This window comes from Bufo bufo, chromosome 4 (assembly GCF_905171765.1).
Source record: "Bufo bufo chromosome 4, aBufBuf1.1, whole genome shotgun sequence".
NCBI classification, from domain to species: Eukaryota; Metazoa; Chordata; class Amphibia; order Anura; family Bufonidae; genus Bufo; species Bufo bufo.
In genome coordinates, this window is record NC_053392.1 from 494,385,992 (window position 1) to 494,406,651 (window position 20,660).

At 41.5% G+C, this 20,660-nt stretch overlaps 1 protein-coding gene across 6 annotated transcripts in view; it reads right to left on the minus strand.

The window, feature by feature from the left end:
• The window catches only part of UTRN (utrophin), a 683,920-nt gene that overhangs the window by 394,353 nt on the left and 268,907 nt on the right, over positions 1 to 20,660 (minus strand). For all 6 annotated transcript variants that reach the window (XM_040429574.1, XM_040429571.1, XM_040429568.1 and 3 more), the window contains 8 exons: positions 20,367 to 20,539; positions 19,018 to 19,168; positions 16,820 to 16,995; positions 15,412 to 15,547; positions 14,210 to 14,359; positions 9,646 to 9,730; positions 6,303 to 6,514; positions 1,137 to 1,254 (listed from right to left, as the gene is read on the minus strand). In XM_040429574.1, coding sequence (XP_040285508.1) covers positions 1,137 to 1,254; positions 6,303 to 6,514; positions 9,646 to 9,730; positions 14,210 to 14,359; positions 15,412 to 15,547; positions 16,820 to 16,995; positions 19,018 to 19,168; positions 20,367 to 20,539 — 1,201 coding nt within the window. The remainder of the gene's footprint in view (positions 1 to 1,136; positions 1,255 to 6,302; positions 6,515 to 9,645; positions 9,731 to 14,209; positions 14,360 to 15,411; positions 15,548 to 16,819; positions 16,996 to 19,017; positions 19,169 to 20,366; positions 20,540 to 20,660) is intronic.

Here is a 20,660-nt window from a genome sequence, read left to right on the forward strand (position 1 = left end):
TTACCGATTCACTGCTCCTGAGCCCCATTCACTGCTCCTGATGTAGTACAAGCATGGGGTAATTATAAATGAGATGTATTATTGGCACTTCTCCACTGTCTTTGAAGTCCCAAACAGAGAACTTGCAAGGAGATAGAATTCTAATTCTGGGTTTCCTGTAAGACGCTTCCTACACACTGGTGCGTGACAATAATTCATCTGTTACTCAGGAGGGAGAAAATGGTATTTCTGAATTAAGGCGGCCTAGACGTGTAGATTGATTTAGCTGTTGTAAATATAATTGAAATCAGCAAAAGCCAGCATGTAATAGTAAAGCACTGAGGCGTCACTTTCAATACTCGGAGGCAAACAATTCCCGCTTTCTCAGATAACAAGACATTGTTAACTATAACTTGTCCAGAAGACTGCTACATCTCTTCGGAACCCTAGTGGTGCAGGACCCGAGGCCTGCAGGATGAGGAGAAATGGCGGGAGTCCGGATACAAGACAAGGCCTTCTTTTCCTGTGTGAAACTTTAATAAGTGGTGGCAGCAGGGCAGAAAATTCCCTAGGGCAAAATCTGTCCTAGTCATGCCATTGCATACAATGACACCACACATGTGTATTTGTAGTAGCCCAGACCTGGAGGTACTACCATTTTATCTATTGTTTATTTTGTTGTGCGTTGTATATTCTAATGCTTGCTTCTGGCCATAGTCACCAGCAAGGAAGGGTTGGCAAAGGGCTTAACCACCCTTGTCCTTCCCTCTTGGTAGGGGTGGGATGGTCCTGCTCCCTGCCAAGAAGGGAAGAGCAAGCAACCTTCAAAGCTCCTGCTCCTGTTACAGATCCTCCATCGTGATCACATATTCTTCTGCCTCAAGTGAAGTCTTCCATCCTGAAGAAAGAAGCATTAGTACTTTCTTCATTGTACTGGAAATATGTGTCTGAGAGAGTTTCTGCGGCCGCACGCACAGAGATAAGGCTGTGTGTACAGGAATCTGATTGGCTATGTGTAACTCAGCTCCTGATAGGTGCTTCAGACTGTGCTGAGATTTCCTGCTCTGAGTGAGACGGTAGATCTGTTTTATTCAGGTTGAGTGAAATGCTGGCAAATGGAAAAGTAAAAGCGAGCAGTCCTAAGTACTTCGACTTACACTTTTCTGTGATCGATGTTCTGACATCAAGACTGGAAGTTTTATTCTTCACATTCTGAGTTAATGTAAAGACAGATTCAAGCTGTGGGTGGCGCTGTTCCATATCTTCTTTAGTTATCTGAAAATAAACACAATGAACGTGATTTTAGACACAACATGCTAATACGCTATGTATTAACTGAGCGTTACGTGAGATAAAAACCAGATCGGAAAGCCGGATTGGGCATGTTGAGTTTCAACGCCTGATCTTTTTTGTTCTTAAACAGGTATCCCGAACTCAGGCATGAATTGCTGAGATCAGAATATCTGTCCTGTGAAGAGGGCAGAGGTGGTCATTGTGGTTAAGGAAACAGCCAAGTAGGTTGTGCTTCACTGTTCCCATAACTCCCATAGAAGCGAATAAAAGTTACCGAAACAGTGTAGCACAGCGAGCTAGGCCGTGTCTGGAAATCAGGAGCTACAGAAACAGTGTACAGTCACTCACTATGCTCCAGTTATAGGAACAGCAGAGCACAACCCGCCTGGAAGTTTCCGTAACCCTACTTGCCATGTACGATGGGTATTCTGATCTCAACTATGGAAAAGATGGGAATACCTCTGTTTTACACCTCTCTCCCTATTAAGAACACATGCATGTGTGTAGCAGAGTGAGGAAGAGCAGCTGGTCTACAGCTAGTGAAGATGTATGGGCAGAACTGATTAAAGGGAACCTGTCATCAACTTTATGCTGCCCATACTAATGTGAGTTGATTTCAGTGGTCTGTAATTTATAAGTTAAAAGTAAGTGGTTGCCGAGAACCAACAACATAATCGTTGCAGCCCAGGCTTGGAAAAGAGTCACGGCCACCTGAGAAGAGTCATGGTTATTCATGAATTCCTGCTCTCCCTGCCCACCTGCAGATGACTGACAGTCTTCTACCTAGTTTTCTCTCTTTCTCTCTAGGAGAAAACTGCCAATCATTAGAGATGGGTGAGAGTGCAGGAGATCTGACTCGTTTCCAGGCCCGAGCTCCAATGATTATGATGCTGGTTCTCAGCAACCACTTACTTTTAGCTCATGAGTGACACACCACTGAAATCAGCATTTCTGTCACCATTTTATGCTGCCCTCAGTGAGGTCAGCATTAAGTTGATGACAGGTTCACTTTAACTATTTGTACAGGGCAAGTTTAATAAATGAAATAATTTGATATTTCATACAATAATCTAATCCGACCTACAATTGATCTCTCCAAGGTGATCCCTATATATCCATCCCAAAAGTAATTTTTTCCCACCTCCATTACATTGTGCAGTGTTATACACCGACAAGAGGGGGCTCAAGAGCAAATTTCTACCTGACCACCATTTATGATGCTGACATCAGGGTTTGGCTTTAGTTTTTTCCCTCCAATATCTTTCTATGACTTCCATGCACCAATTTCCCATCTGTGGATCCCTAACAATGCAGTTGTTAAGAGGGAGTCCTGCAGAGGTTCCTAATGTCCAAGGAGATGGGACCAGACAGACCTTGACAGTTAGGTTTAATATTGCAGGAATAATATCACTGAGTATACAATTGCGTATTTGATTGATCTGGTGAAGAGTTGTAAAAACCAGCAATCTTTTTGAACTAGCCTTGGTGAAAATGTCATATATTATGGCAGAGATCTCGAACCTGCGGCTGTCCAGCTGTTGCAAGACTACAACTCCTATCGTGTCCAGGTGGCTGCAAGCTGTCATGGTATAATGGGAGTTGTAGTTTTGAAACAGATGGAGAGATGCAGGTTGAGGAACGTTGAATTACGGACTGCAACTGTCTAGTGTCTATGTTTCATACAATGAGCAAGTCCTGCTATATGAAGCAAGGACATCGAGGTCCACATACTGTAAGTCACCATACAGTTAAAGGTTATGAACACCTTTGGGGAAAATTTATTTTTATTATTGCATTGTACTAATTTTGAGCTAAAAATATTATTATTTTTTTCAGTTTTTCTTTATTAACCATATGGAATCCTTTTTTGTATACAGAGCTGAGATGTTCTATTAGCTGCCTGTGGATTTTCAGTCTTTTCCGTCACCTGGGTAGCAGAAGGACTCCCTATCCCTGCTCTTTTACATTATAAACACTCATCATAGCTCAATCCTTATCTTACTGATAAGAATGTGGTTTAAATAAGTGTTTATGAACTCTTAGTACTTTAGAGATGAGGGTTATTAGAGGTACAAAGTGAAAGTGATAGTACCAGTCACACAGTTAGAAAAACAGTTAACCCTTTGTGACAGAATGGCTCAATATTTTTAATAAAGACCAATTAAAAATATAATTTTTAGCCAAAAATTAGGAAAATGCAATTATAAACAAAAATTGCCTCCAAAGGTGTACATAGCCTTTAAATAATAATTAAAGGGTAATTTCAGGCAAAAACTAAAAATTCATTCTTTGGAAAAAGTCATGGAGAAATTCATGCTCCAAAAGTATAAGAACTTTACTCTGATGGGGCTCTGATAAAGTTAAGATGTAGAATTACCTCAAGTTTATGTCTCTCAGACCCCATGACACATCACTCACACTCCAGTTTCACGCTTTATCCAGCTGACTCAGTTACTGTCCATGGAGTCATGGAGATAGCAGCCACTTAGGCTCCATTCAGGCGTCCGCAAGTGTGGTCCGCATCCGTTCCGCAATTATGCGGAACGGGTGTGGACCCATTCATTTTCTATGGGGACGGAATGGATGCGGAGAGCACACAATGTGCTGTCCGCATCCTCATTTCCGGAGCGCGGTCCAGATCTTCCGGTCCGCAGCTCCGCTAGAAAATAGAGCATGTACTATTCTTGTCCACAATTGCGGACAAGAATAGGCATTTCTATGGGGGTGCCGGCCGGATGTATTGCGGATCCGCAATGCACTACAGACGTCTGAATGAAGCCTTATACTGGAGTGGGGGAAAAATGTAGTGACCAGAAATAAAAGGGAGCAGAAAGCCCAAACAGTATAAAAGGAGGGGAACACACGTGAATACCAAGTGATGGCCGATAGTTCATTTTTAACCAGAGTTAAAAGAGGACCTTTCATTACGATAAAAAATCTAAACTAAGTATACAGACATGGAGAGCGGCGCCCAGGGATCTCCCTGCACTTACTATTAACCCTGGGCACCACTCCGTTCTCCCGGTATAGGCTCCGGTATCTTCAGATTTTCGGCTCAACCGGGAGGAGCCTGCTCTTGTTCTCCTGGGCGTCTCCTTCTCCCAGGCTGTGGCGCTGGCCAATCGCAGCGCTCAGCTCATAGCCTGAGAGTTTTTTTTCTCCCAGGCTATGAGCTGAGTGCTGCGATTGGCCAGCGCCACAGCCTGGGAGAAGGAGACGCCCAGGAGAACAAGAGCAGGTTCCTCCCGGTTGAGCCGAAAATCTGAAGATACCAGAGCATATCCCGGGAGAACGGAGCGGCGCCCAGGGCGCCACTCTCCATGTCTGTATACTTAGTTTAGATTTTTTATTGTAATGAAAGGTCCTCTTTAAAGACTTGTATATTTATGGGATGGCACATTATCTGCCTTATCTTTCTTTTTAATAAGTTTAATGATAAGACTGAAGGGTTTACTAGAGATGTATAAAACAATTACATGCAGACCGCGCAGTTCGATGAGCAGCAATCCATGATAATTATTATGATAATTGCTATCTGGTACTCCGTAGCCGCACACACACTTGGAAACAAATACCAGAAGGTTACTTTAATCCCTCTGAAGCGGAGGGGATTAATAGTGTTCCAACAGCCTATTATAAAGATAGAAGAGGCTGCTTCATTTACAAAGCCCCTCCGGGCTCCTCTTTGAAGAGTACATAGCATTAAAGACAAAAAAAAAACATAATGAATGCTAACACCATTTCAGATACGTAATGCTTATTAGATAGCAAACATGCTGATCACTGGTGGGCAATTATTTCTGAACATTTACAACATTCGCGTCGTCCAGGTCATAAATGGCTGATACACAAGATGCCCATACACATTAATAGCAAATTTGGCCAACAGTTTTTGGGCCAGCTGTCTTATGTGTATGGGGTTGTCCTGCCTCTCCCCCAAAGAAAGGACATGTTGGAGGAAAGAAGGATAGGGCATGTTCAACCTTTGTTTTTATAGGTGGATAAGCTGCTGCCAGAGATTAACAGCGCATGCGTACTCGGCCCAGACGAGTGTGTATGTGTGCGGAGAAATCAGGGGAGAGTCAGTTACTAGGGGAATAGTCAGATTAGGGAACATGATAAGCCTAACACAAGGCACAGATGTGTTTTGATCTAAATGTATTGGCTTAGAGTCTCAGTGAGGGCTTAGTCCATATATAATGTCTGCATCTATTGTGTTAGTGCATTATTTTCCGCGAGTTTTTCCTTATAAATGTTGCCATGTACAAACGCATATTCAGTTATCATATCGTGCAGGATGTTTTGTATCTTTTTCTGTGATTTTAGAGAAGCATGATAAGCCTGCCTGAAAAGATGTGTTTTTAAGGGACATTTGAAACTAAGGAAGTTGGGAATTAACCTGATTGCCTGGGGCAGTGCATTCCAGAGAGCAGGGGCAGCTCGAGAAAAGTCTTGAAGATGGGAGTGAGGGGTTTCAATTATGGAGGATGTTAATCTTAGATCGTTGGCAGAACAGAGAGCACCAGTAGTGTGGTAGACGGAAATGAGGGAGAGGATATGTACGGAGGTTCAGCACTGTGGAGAGCTTTGTGAACTTTATTCTGTGGTGAATGGGGAACCAGTGAAGTGAATGACACAAGCTAGAGGCATCAATGTAGCTGATAGAAAGATAGCCTGGCTGTAGCATTTAGAACACACTGAAGGGAGGAGAGGTTAGTGCGGGGAAGACCAACGCGGTCTCTTTAAAGACGGAGCTCAATCTGGAGAGGAGTGTGCACCATAGCTACGGGGTGCCTGCTGCTTCCTGATCTTGCTGAGATCGGGGAAGCTGTCTGTTCAGGTTAATAGCATGGTCTCTCTCTGAAGAGTCCCATGCTATTACAGCTGTAGTTCTTATGGAGGCCTGCAAGTGTGATCACGGCATCTAAATGCTAAAAAACCCGGAAGTGCTCGCTTCCGGGATTTTTACCAACATCCTCTGCAGCCAATGAGGATGTACATCTTCCCCAAGCTTTTCTTCTGATCCTTACCTTCATTCGTGCTATAGTTGTATTTATCTCATCAGGATCGCCAACAGTAACGATGTTGGACTTGAGCATCTGATCAATCAGTAGCAGCCAGTCAGAGAGTTCAGTGACGGTCTTATCCAGATCAGTGGCAGGCGGCAGTTCCATTACATTTTTGGTCATTCCGGGATACTCAGAGGATACTAGCACCATTTTTTGGACTGCAGGAAAGGTTACTTTAGGAAGATAAAACATATTAAGAAAATCTAGCATATATACAGTATTTATACAATCAAATTAACATAAAAATATACATGTTTCTGCAGCCTGTTTTAGAAATAAATTATCCTATGCTATAGTAAGGACCTCTATAGTAGGCAAACCTTATGCAAAAGCTAAAGCGATTGCCTCCATCTGGGTCCCGTTATGCAAGACGGAAAACAAAGTCCTGTCGACAGGACTTTGTTTTCCGTCTTGCCTATCGGGACCCAGACGGATCCGTTTTGATTCCTATAGACTTCTATTAGGACGGAAAGCAAACGGAATGCCTTTTAAAGGCTTTCGTTTTGCATTCTGTCTGGGTATTCTGTTATTTTCCGTTATAACCATGTTATAACAGAAAGCCATAACGGAATCCCTAACGCTAGTGTGAACCCACCCTAATCAGCTCAGTGCCAAGGTGTGAACTATGTCAGTCAATGACTTTTTTGAAAAATGTTCTGATGGCTGCAGAGAGTTCATGTGTGGCATCCGGACTTTGATCTGCTCCAATGACTCTGCACCTTAAAAAGGTTATCTTGTGGGATCATTTTTTTTTCTCACAGCTGCCATTTCTATGCTTACTGTTTCCCCGCAAGCAAAAAATGGCATTCCGTCATAATACAAGTCTATAGGGCAGAAGAACGGATCCGTTCTTCCGTTTTATGGATTCCGTTATTTTCCGTTATAACCATGTTGTAACGTAAAGCCATAACGAAATCCCTAACGCTACACTGAACCCACCCTAAGGGCTCATTCAGACAGCCATATGTTATTTTCAGTCTACTAATATCTGGATCAGCTGTTCAGCAAAATCTTCAGCATGTCCATAAAAAAACTAAATGTACGTTTCCATATGTCTTCTGTATTTTGTGGATCCGCCAAAAAAACGGAAGTTATCATTTTAATAAAGATTCAAAGGTGACATGACAGGGCATTAAAGTTTGCGGACACGGATCTGCAAAATACAGATTACGTACGGAACACATTCCATGTGCAATCTGCATTTTTGGGGAACCATAGACTTGAATGGGGCCATTTTGAAGAAAAGTATAGGACATGTTCTATCCTTTCTGCTGACATACGGAAGCGGGCAGCACACTGTGTGCTATCCGTGGATTTTGCGGTCCAATAGAAATGAACGGGTCTGCATCTGATCTGCAAAAAAGCTGAACGAATGCGGAAAGAAAAATACAGTGGTGTGAATGGGCCCTAACTGGTGGTAAATGGAGGCAGCGTGGAGGTGTATGTGGGCAGTCTCATTGCATGCTAGATTAACCTGTTTATTGGGGTACCCAGTGCATTCGTAATTCAGGACCATCATCCGCTGTAAAGTATGACAAATTCAATGCCATTGCACTTTATGTACTGTTATGTGCACCAAGCTTTTTCTTCCTGCAGGTTTGGCAAGGCATACTATAGCGCACATTACTTTTACAAGCTTAATAACTTTGAAATACTTTTCATATAATTACTACCCCTCGACTGTGTTGTAAAATACACGGGTAGATTTTAAATACGTGGTACTAAAAATGAAGCGCATTAAAAGGTTTAGTCGCCTTTAATGGGTTCTTATTAAATCACCTTCCCTAATAGAGCTCCTCATGGACGAGGACTGTCAAAATGCAATTTTCTCATTAGTAAGTAAATGACGGGCTGTAAAATAGTTGAGTGGGGAATAAGTGTATGCTATTTTACTACACGTGGGGACCCAGCCAAACAATAGAAGCTGGTTCACTATGCTGATCACTAAAACAGCATCTTGTGGAGTCTGTGTGTACCTGTCTGCTCATCCAGACTGTCCTTCAGTGTCTTATCATTGAACTTGGTAAGAAATCTGCATTTGTGCTCCTAAGCTCCACCTTGTGGCAGCTGCATGCAGACAAAATATCATCATCTTAGTCTACATTCACACAATAGTGAAAAAAAAATGGCCATTAAAAACGGACACACTGTCAGTTTTTCATGACCATTTCCAACCATTTGTTCAACCATTTTCTGTCCATTTTTAACAGCCATTTTGCATCAGTTTTTAACGTCCATTAAAAATTTATGAATTTAATTGGCAGTTGTTTTTTTTATTCCAACCCCTGCAGTGCCCTCAGTATACATAATAATCCCTATAGTGCCCTCTAGACATCAAACCCCCACCATAGTGCACCCAGTATGATTAATGCCCCCTAAAAAGCTTCCCAGTATTATTAATTCACCATTAATGGCCCCCCATTGTTAGTGGCCCCCATTATTATTAATCCCCCTATTAGTAACCCGCCCCCCCAGTATTACTAATGTAATACTATATATATATATATATATATATATATATAATAATAATAATAATAATAATAATAATATATATACACATACACACACCTTATACACTTGCACGAGCGGGACACTTGCTCCTCATTAAATGCAACAGGACCTGCGCTCCTGCTGCATTGCGTGCAAGTGCATGATTTTTATTTTTTTATTTTTTATTATTTTAACCACTGAAACGCCTATTTTTACATAGTGCACCCAATGTAACTGACCAATAATTTGCCATGTAGTTTAAAGGGAGTCTGTCACCAGGAAATTTACTGCTAAACCACACACAATGCCAGCTGAATCTAATGATGCCTCTTAGTTATCAATCTTTTAATGCACATGTAAATGAGCTGTAAGGTGCACTGAGGGTAGCCCCAAGCCACTTTGTCCACCCTTGTTCCTTCTGCTTCCTCTGCCAAGCCCTCCTTCTCCATCCTAATGGTCAGTACCAGGTTTTTAGATAGTCATCTTGCCTGGCCCCATCAATCAAGGAGAGGGAGGAGCAAGGGTGCACAGAGTGGCTTGGGCCCACCCTAGTGCACTTAACTGCTCATTTGCATATGGGTTGAAAGTACTTTTCCTCGGAAATAAAGCCATGGATTACTAAGTGAAAGGTATCAATACATTCAGGCACTGTGCCTGGTTTAATAGTGAATGTCCTAGTGACAGATTCCCTGCAATTGAGACTTTTATGATTTTTGCCACTATTGACTTTTGGTAAACATCTATATCCAGTTAAAATACCACATGCAAAATGGTTCACAGAGAAGAAAAGTGAAAAAAAAAAAGCTATACTTACTGGGCAAGACACTTTGGGTTGCATAGGTAGGATAATATAAAACTTGTTCCAAGTCTTTTATTTTCTCTGGCACTTCTCTGGACACCTTTTAATACAGATAAAAAAAAAACTCAGTGATATAAAAACAACTTTATAGTGTAGTAAGTTTACATTTCTATATTTACACCAAGTATGCCACACACAATACTACTGTACATAGCTATCTTCACACATGTAGATTCTTAGCATTATAATAATAAGCAAAGAATTACTGCAGTGAGGGGCACTATCGCAGCTACAGGCTCAGCCGCTTTGTTATCCTCATTAATATATACTTCAGTGTAGTAAATACTAATGAGGCAGTCAAGAGCCAGGGTCTTCCTCGTCCTCATTAACTTTCACTTATAAGTGCCAAGCCTTCTCCCAGCACATAGACTTTTACTAAATTATTTTACAGGTCTCTAGTGGGATTGAAGCCCAAACATTCTGTATGGCAGGCAGGCGATTTACCATTACACTACAGACCTGCTCTATAAGGATATGATTTTCTGTGCTTAAAAAAGCTGCTGTTTTCTATACAGGCATAATATTAAATAAATACTATATCGCTAAAATGAAGGGAAAACAATTGAGTCATTTTTTTGACGCTGTTTAACGATCACCATAAATAATATGTCTGTTAAAAATGTGTGGGGCTGTCTGCATATGTTTACTTCCTTTCTACAGGCTGTGAGAGGCTCTTGGCAGCCTGTTCCTACATGGGGCTGCTACACCCTCCCCATCGGGACTGGCTTAGACTTAGTGTGAAAATAAGCTGGAGCCGAGACAGTAAAAAGAAAAGTGAATCATCCTCTGACGAAGCAACTAAGAAATCATTTGGCTGCATTTCAGCCTTAGTGAGGAGGTACGTGCAAAACTGTCTGTGGAGAGAACTTGTGTGAAACTTCAGGACTCCATAGCTAATTTGTTTGGGAGATATAAGGCCTAAGGAGCCAAGGCATACTTTGGGAGGCAGATTGGCCATCTGCTACAACACTGCTGGGCATAGCAGTGCCTCATCACTGCATGTACCAACACCAGCATTGCCACAGTACACTATTGCCTTGCATCATGCTCCACTTGAGGACCCTCAAGCAGGAGAACTCCCAAGCCCAGGGAGAGCCAGAAAGGACCTCTCTTGCCTCTCCTCTCCTAGGTTCGCTGTATTTTCAGTATATTGTATGAGTTATTAGAATTACAAGATTATCAAATACTATTAAATATCACAAAACAGTAAGTATGTTACAAAAATGCATTTATGTTAAGTTTTTTTTGTAAAATTAATTTAGCAGAAAACTGTAACGTTTACCATGAATAAAAAATGCTGGACAAAAAAAAAAAGTTACATTTTTCTGCCATAACCTTTCTTAAAAAAATATTTCACAGGTCTTTGTAGGGAATTGAACCTTCTATAGGGCAGCCAGCATTCTATAAAGTAGAATTTTCAGTGGCTAAAAAGCAGTAACAGTAATACTATTTGGTAGATTTTTAAGTACCTCTGTCTTTACAAACATACAGGGGTATAGTCTGGTGGTAAACTTACTGTCTACCATACTAAAGGTCTGGGGTTCTATTCTCCATTACAATTGGTAAACGGGATACACAAAAATGGTGCAAATATATGGGGGATATATGGATTGTCTGTATGGTACCCTGAAATTCCTGATAGTAGCGCTGCTTATTAGACTATGCTGCATTGTATCTGGGAAAGGAATTTTCGCACATGGGGAAAGTTAACTCTAAACTTTTGAAAATGCCCCAATTACCAAACAGACTAGGGGTTCAGCCCACCACCCTTGGCCCCTGTGGTTGAGAGGGCCCAAATATCCAAATAGATAGAGAGAGAAAATCTCAAGAAGTAAACATCCACATACTCACTGAAAGGGAACGTGTCATTATAAAATGACCTAGTGTTTAAATCACATTTTTATGTTTAACATATTTTTAAAGAATTTTGGTAATGGTATTTTTTAATTTTCCATGTCAGTATCTATATTTAAAAAAACAAAAACAGTTTTCGCACTGGCCACTAAGCCTAATAATTGGCACCACTTCTTGGTCTGTACAGATCACTTTACTGCAGTTATATCTTATTCTAAACCTGCCTGTAATGATATCACCTCTGTGTATAGATAAGACAGGATCCACCATTCACAACAGGTGATTGCCAAATCTTATCTATTCTTCCCTTGTACAATGACCTCTGCACAGGTCACAGAGCATACCTAGAAAACTCTCCCATGGAAGTCAATGAGGTCCCTTCCAGACCATTGTGTCTATGGACCATGGGGCTGTCATAAAGCAATTTTCTTAATGCTTTCTAAATGCTGTTAAAGAGGACCTTTCATGGGTCCAGACATTATAAACTAAGTATCAGGATGTGTAGGGCATAGTGCAGGGATCTAACTGCACTTACTATTTTTTCTGGGCGCCGCTCCGTTCGCCCGCTGTGGCCCCCGTTGTATTCTCCCGCCTGGTATGCTAATTTTAGCATCGGAGCAATGAGGAGGAGACTGAGTCTTTCTCCGTGGGCGTCTCCTTCTCCCTGGCTGTAGCGCTGTCCAATCGCAGCGGAAAGCGTCACAGACAGGAAGAAGGTTTTTCCCCTCTCTGGCTGTGACGCTGTAGGTGCATTCCCACTCAGACAGAATTAAAAACATAATAATTCAGGAAATCACATTATATGATTTTTAAAGAATTACGATTTTGTGATCGATAATCGGCAAGTCTAAAGGGTCACTGTTGAAACGTTCACTATACCAAGAAACGACTTGTTCGTCGCTCATTCGTACCAATAATCTACTTGTGTAAGGGACGGTTAACCTTTTGTGACAGAACGTCTGAATATATTTAATAAAGACCAATTGAAAAAAAAACTATTTTAGCCCAAAATGAGGAAAATGCAATCATAAAAAAATGCCCCCTGAAGGTGTACATAGCCTTTAAGAACTGTGCAAGTTGGGTGGTGCACTTTGATTCTAAAACTCATGTATTGAGCTTGTATCTCCATTGGTAAGTAGATTACAAAGCGTTGAATTTCTTATAATGGGTGTTAAAAATGGATACATTTAACAGATATGCTTTCACGGGTCACACTGTTCTCACACTGTCGGCCAGCAAACCAGCCCTGGAATACATTGAGAGGACTCATCCTGGAGTCCTCTCTATTATATGTGCATGCTCACACACACAGCACATGAACTGGGGTGAGTATTCACATATAACCTAGTGATTCGGAGTCAGGGACAGACATATTATTCATGTAGAACTGCACTTAAAGGGCTTTTCACATGATTATTGTAAAAAATGAAAATCAGACATCATATAATACATGGCAACCTTTTTCTAACAAAGCTGAACCAACCCTGCACCTCACATGGATACAGAGATCTCCACATTCATTGCTCTATTTGCTCTGCTAGATTTATTTCAAGTTGCTAGCTCAGGGGGTGTGTACTTTCCACTGCAGCTGGTGGCAGTTGATGGATGAAACTGAGCATGTTCTCCCATCTCAGTGAGCAGGACAGAGAAATTAGAAAAAGAGCAAACAGCAGGTGGCGCTATACAGACAGATTTCAGTTAATAACTCACTGGCTATACTACATTTTTAATTACATGCAATTACAAAAGTATTCAGATCCAGGCGCTGGTATGAAAATCAAATATTTTTCGTTGGACAACAACTTTAATAGTGCTAGGGAGAGGTGACAGATTTCCTTTAATGTATTAGTGAAAACTGCTGAATTTTTCCGCAGACCATTCCTTACACGTGGCTGACGTTGGCTGTAGTCGAGTGTCAAGATGAATCAGTTTCACACTTTTCTGTTTAATGATAAAGAATAACCCTATGCACTAGACTCGGAGATGTAAGAGAACAGAAGCTCCGCGCCCCAAGACAATAGCGGTATGGTTTGAATATCAAGTGAAGGAATGGGATTATCACCCAGACTGTAAGCTCTATGGGGTCCTCTAAATAACATATTTTTTTAGTCTGCATTTCTATGAAACTCCAGCAGAAATGCATATGACTGATACTACATACATAAAACATCCACAGAGGCACAGAAACTCGCTGATGTTATTTAGGAATGCAAATTACTAGACAATTCCCTGTAAGAATGTGTAGTTGGTACAGAGTCCTGGAAGTGTATCTGAACTGCAACCAACTTCACTCTAGAATACCGTAATGATCAACTCACACGGCAGCAGGGGTGTAGCTAATGGCTCATAGGCCCTGGTGCAAGAGTTCCGCTTGGGCCCCCTTCCCTCAGTGCTTTGTAGCCAGGGAAGCACATAGCCTTCATGCTGCCTGAAGCAAAAATTGAAACGGGACCTCCCCCCATGCCAAATTCTTGACCTAACCCCTTCCCTCCAGCCAGAGGTTTAACTTGTCCAGCAATAATACCAGTGTCTTCTTATGTGACTCAGGGGTCTTTGGGCCCCCTTTCAACGTCTTCCCCCACATCACCAACTAAAGCTACAATAGAAATACCAGAAAAAAGTAAAGCAAGAGGACGCAGTATGGAAGAGCTTCACGTGGTCATACCTGAGCCCAGTTAATATTTATGGTCCGTAGTCTAGAAGAAAGTTTCTCTCTGTCCTGGGCATTGAGTCTCTTCATAGCCAATATATCCGGGGCTGTGCGGTTCAGCCACTCCGCTCTGTTACTCTGAATTTCCAAGTCTTTACTTAACACCTGAAGGGGGAGCATTTTGGATTTGTAAAATATGTTAGAGAAACGCTGATGAACATAATTAGACACCCTTAGCTAGAGCAAAGCTAAGAATATTTCTATTAAGACTGAGCTCATTAGATATTTTCCACATTATTTCCACATTGGCAGAAAGAACATAGGGATGCAATGCGGGGAAGCCAAAATGGCGTCCATAAAAACTAACGCTGACATCAGGAATGATTTCAGAAATTTTATACGGATTCAAGAGTCTGTTTAAGGCTACAAGGGTATATTCTTCAATTACATTAAGGTTACAAGGGTATACTTCTTCAATTACATCCAGTCAAGGAAATACAGATTTAGCAGAAATGAGATTATTTTGCGCATTGTAATAACTGTCGCAACGGCACACATGACCTCGTCCGTGTGGAAATTTGACAGCCAGGGATCGGTAGTCCAGTGAAGAGAGACTAGGAGCCTCATAGCTGGATCAGGTCAGTATGGATTTCTCCATAGGTCCCCACAGGCCGATATAAAAAAAATAACTTGGACATACCCTTTAAGAGTATCTTCTCGTCACGACGCATTTTGACAATCCACCTGAATCCATTTGTGTTTTTTGTTTTTTTTTTTCAGCACATTTTTCCGCGTGTAATTGTATGGTTTTTGATTCTTTTTCAGCTTTTTTTTTTTTACTTCAATATAAGACTGCATTTTCAGATCGTGGTTTTTGCAGAAAACGCATGGACAAGTATTGGAGCGTTTTTTTGATACTTCCCATTTATTTCAATGGGAGCTTCAGCATGGATTCTGCCCCAAGATAGGGCATGCTGCTTCTCTTCTTCACGTGGAAGAATAAAGCAAGTGCTGCTTCCCATTGAAATGGATGGCAGGCTGTTTTGAGGTATTTTTGGGAGCTCATTGTTTTTATTTTTTAAACTGTAGATGAACAGAGCTTCAATCGATATTACCGGTCTCATCAGCTACAATATCTGTTCCTCCATTATCTACTTTACCGTTTTCAGCTCTCTAGTTCTTCTATTGGTCTTTACGATATGTATATAATGTCTTACCTTTACTTCATTAAGCCTCTCCTCATTATCAAGAGCTGAACTCACTCGCAGCACATTTGTGGCCTGATCCAGCCAAATTGTGAACTCATCCAGTTTCCTCTTGTAGTCGGTTAACGCTGGACTTTCTTCTTTTAATCTGACAAAGCAGAGGACAAAACAAGTCTTCATGCTCATGGCCATATTACAGCACTGTAAAAGTTTCTAAATGTACAGCTCGGCAATACGTCACCTACAGAGGCATATGAGGACGTGCCGTACCTGTACGCCTTCAGTTTCATACAGAGATGCACATGTCATTGGATTGGATGCTGTAATACGCTGCCATACGACGCGTTGGCCCTGTGTACACTGATCTACCATATACAGGAGGCCTTTATGTGATGAGAATTAATAGAGCAGTAGTACTGTATACAGACAGCGTTGGACTGAATATCCTTAGGCCCACCAGAGGATATTATTCTGGAGGCCTACCCTCTTCGTAGCCCTGATTTATAAGGGGCCCCTTATTGTGTCAAAGCTTGGGCCCAATGGAGGATCCTCTTGTACTTTGGTGGGCCAGTCCGACCCTGTTATACAGATGGGTCAGTGACTTTTGTTGAACAATGACCTGGGGGAACGTGCACGTTGTCATATTGCTGGGGTGTCATCATATATCTTTTGTCTTAGTTGTGAACCCCACACTGTGGCACCTGGCATGTCTATGAGCCCGTAGGCACACCATGGGGTACCATATTTCATCCATCTGGAAATTCAAAAGGCATACAGAGCTACTGTACAGTTTTGCATGATTGGCTGTATTAGCAATCCACATGAGCCATCTCAAATATGGCTATGTACAGAGATTTTAACAAAATACCTTAGAAAATCTAGCTTCATGGCTCCCACTTATAATGGAAGCCATAGTGTTGTGTCAGATCCCTTGTACAACAGATCCAAAAAAATGAAAAATGGACGCCAATAAATTATAATGGGGTCTGTTGGGGTTCTATCAAGGTTTTGATTATTTTGACTGAAAGAATAGGGCATGCCGTGCTATCCTTGCCATCAAAAGCCATGGAACCCCCAATGGAGGCTCTGAACCGCAATGTGAACGCAGTTTTCTTATTGGTTACTGCAATAAAAACATACAACTATAAAAAATGAGTCTGGCTCTGGGTTGACAGGGACCTTTAGACTCTCAGAGGGTTAAATCAAGTCACTTTGTCTCAATCTTACTTTAAGGGACAATTTATGCGCAAATTCAAGGTGACCTCCTATATCGGAAATTAGCTACGGCAGCAGCTTGTTTTCCATTTGAGGACCTTTATATAATGTTATTGCATAGCATGCTATACAGACATTAGCATAATTTCTGTACTAAGCAGATAAAGCAAACTGACAAATGATCGCTATTAAACAGGCCTCATACCTTTGCTGTCTGTCCATGACCTCAAATTTTATCGTACTCCAGCGTCTGTTCAAACTTGACAATTTCTCCTGAAGGAATTGCCCATCAGCGGCAGATAGATGCTGTATGATCCCTTCCCCGCTCTGGTTGAGAATGGTAAAGCTGAGTTGGTGAGAGCTGATTCCTTCTTCCAGCTCCTGACAAAATGAAGCAGAAGAAGATGGAGAATTGGGGAAGAAAAAAAGCAACCTGCTGAGGCCTGTGTGTCTATGATCCCTATGCCCATCAACACAATGGCAAGAAAATGCAGAAGCGTAAAATAATCTGCTTTAGTGAAACTCTGTTTGCCTTGCTGTTCTCAGAAGTGTTTTGATCTATTTAAACTGTAAAAGGAAAATGACACCCATGAAATTAGGTTTTAGCTTCATTTCATTTCAATGTATAGTTTCTTAGGTCTTTTTGCAGATGCTGAAAATGTCTAATAGTAATATCACTAAGATAAAGGTACTATGAGCGCTTCGTTGGCTTTTCAATTTTATATATAGACCTCATTTTCATTTGTTATTATTCTGTACATATACCTTCAACACTTTTTTTTAAGTAAATTTACTTAATGTGTTGCAGTAAAGCAGACCTGCCGTTATGATTTTTTTTGCATAACTCATCAGTACATTTGAATACATACTGTACATACTTCTGTACTAAGTACTAGGGATGGTGTAATCTTCCTCAGCGTTTAGGTCCTCTTTAACTGCCTCTAGGTTTGCTGTCACTAAAAACTTTTGTAACATTTGCATCAGGGTGCTTACGTCTGCTGGCAGTCTGTGCCCATTGGCATCTTCCTGTTTCTTCCGGGTGGGCACAACCAACTACTGATACTGAATCTGCTGTGAAGTCTATTCTCTCCTTTTCTACAGTCTCTCGGCCTTAGGGCCCACTTGTGCACGCTCTTCGGCTCTTAAAGGACAGCGTAAGCACACCCGAATCTGTCCTCAGCCTATACATGATTTTCTCCATATTTAAGGCGACTACTCCTGTAGGAGGGTGCTAGAGACCTGCAAAGGTTTTTATCCCATCTGATTTACTATACTTGACTTCCGCCCGTATCACTGTACTATTTCTGCCCGCCTGTCCTAGACCTTGGCCTGTTTATCATTCTGACCCTGTTCTGCCCTGTTGGATTGAAAATATTTTGCCTGCCCTGACCTTACCTTGTCCACTGACCACAATTCTGCAGTCCCCTTGTCAGTGAACGGAGACTACTCCAAGAGGAGCGGCCTGGAGGTTCCACTATATAGGGGTTAAAGGGTGAAGATTAAAGGGGCTATTTAGATAACATCCATAGGGGTAGCCTAAGCAAATCATTGTCAATGCATCCAAACACACCGCATTATATATTTAGCATCACAATAACCAAAGAAAAGGAAAAGTGGATAGGGAGGGGTGAATTTTGAATTTCTGTCAAACAAGTATTATACTATTAGATAGTCTATGCAACATGATTTCCCTATCTTTGATCAAGTGTCCATTTTTAGAGACAGTACTTCTTTTTTACCCAAATTATTCTATCCTGGAAAATATTTGGTCTTAAAATGGATCGATAGATTTACTGAATAACTTTGCCGTAATCATTAAGCTTCCACACATGTCTCTTTTAGGCAGATCAGAGACCACAGACTGTAGGAGAACTATCTCCTCTATCTCCACATGTGTAGGTGCCCACCATAAGCTGCAAACCATCCAAATATGCTTTTACAGAAAAGAGAGAAACTCATCTGGGAACCATCATATCTATGCTGTCTAAAGGTGAGATCAGAACTCTCTGCTCTTAGAGGGATTATCAATGTTTTAGCAATTGATAGCCATTATTAATAGATTGGTGGGGGTCCCACTCTGCGAACTGCAGCAGGTCAATTGTTTTAAGGGGCCACAGTGCCCTTTCAAACCTGGACAAGCCATTTAATGTCAGTTTCCCCCTGACTTTTCCACTAAAAAAGTTGGAAGCAAACAGAGGCAACTTTTTTTGTTCGACATGCTGAGACAAATCTTATTCATGGAGGGCCAGATGGCAGTGATCTTGGTCCCTTCCAGACAGGATTTCTTTTTTTTGGTGGAGTGAACTGATCTAAGAAGTGTAAGTGAGGCCAAAGATAGAAATGTTGTGAGCTTCACGTTTCAAGCCCAATCATCCATGTTGGTATTAGTGCACTGTAATTTACCCGCTGATGAACATGTGCTTTTTCCAAATCCAAAACGCCTTCTGAAGTGTGGGCCTGGGCTAACAAACCCTCTGCTTCATTTGTCCACTGGGTGAGGTCACTGAGGTCAGAATGGAACTGCCGCCATTCTTCCTGCGCTCTGTCGAAACGACTTAAATACAAAATGGTACAGTAATGAAATAACTCCAATTACTTACTATTCACACTACATAGATCAGCAAGTTAGATGCTCTTTACATCATTAAAAAACCCAAAGGAATAAAATTACAAATCCGTCAGCACCTACGAAGACTCCCACCGATCCTGAGAATGAAGGGGGCATGGCTTATATGTAGCATGGTATCCCCACCCCACTCACTTGAATGGAGCTGTGTTGCAGTTCCCCTGCACAGGGCGTCATCAAGGGGGAGGACTCTGTGCAAGGAAAGACCATAAAGGGGCCAGTGCTTTACATACCCTTTACATTAACAGCCTTCTTGTTGAAGGACCCACCTTGCTAACAGTATATTCCCACTACATGCAAGGTGTCCCCAGGCAGTACACAACTGTAAGGCATCTTTTCATACCAGCGTATCAAAATCCGTCTTTATTCTGGCTACAGAATACACATGGATTCCGGATGATTTACCATCCAGATTGTCATTAGTACTGCTTCAGTAATTTATCCAAATTGATATTGTTATTAATTTCTTCTTGCATTTTTGATGCACTCCTAAAGACTATAATGGGAATATTAAGAAGCAAATACGTACAAGATTGGGACATGCTGCGTATTTCAAAGAATAGCCCTATTCATTAACATTAGCAGCAGATTATGGCACACAAAATGTGCGCCATATACAGATTGCAAATAGGCAACAGACTCTGTAGGCTTCTAAGCAACCAGGATTCCCCTGACGAAGCCGGTTGGCGTAACGCGTTGGGTGAGTGAGGGACACTAGTATGGCAGATGTACTTTTGGGTTTGCACATGGTCTTCAGTTTAGTCTCACTGTTGGACAATTGTTAAGACTGCTTTGCTACTAGGTCTACCCTTCTTTTTGGTGGTAGTTAGGTGTTACTGTGTCATTATAGTAATTTGTTTGTCCTGATGTGGATAGTATTATTACTAAAACAGGCGTAGAAAATGGTAAATGGGACAGGCCTGCAGGTCTGTCCCCGCCCACGCCACTCCTACAATTTTAGACCTGGTGTGAGTGGGGCGAAGTTGCGGGATGTATTTCAGTATATAGTGTAGAAATCTTAGACCACTATGCAGTCCGAAGAGTATTTTGTTATTGTTATATGTTTGGTCGCACAGAAAAGATGATAAAATAAAATTGTTGCGGTTCTTTGCAATCTCAGTCTTACCTTTTACGCTCACTGAACAGCCTGTTGATTCGATCCCATTCTGCATTGACCTGAGTGAGTGATTCTCCTATTTGTATGGTTTCTGGTCCTGAGGCTTCCAATATCACATCAGGTTGCTTCTCATGTATAGATGCAATTTGTTCCCCTAGTTTATCAAGGGCATCTTTTATGTTCTAAAAGAAAGGGGGAAAAAAATGAACATCAAATGGTGTAAAAAGTGCCTGACCTCACCCGATGCAAGTACTGAGCGAGAATACATAAAAAGTTATTAAACTAGTATTACACATGGTCGAA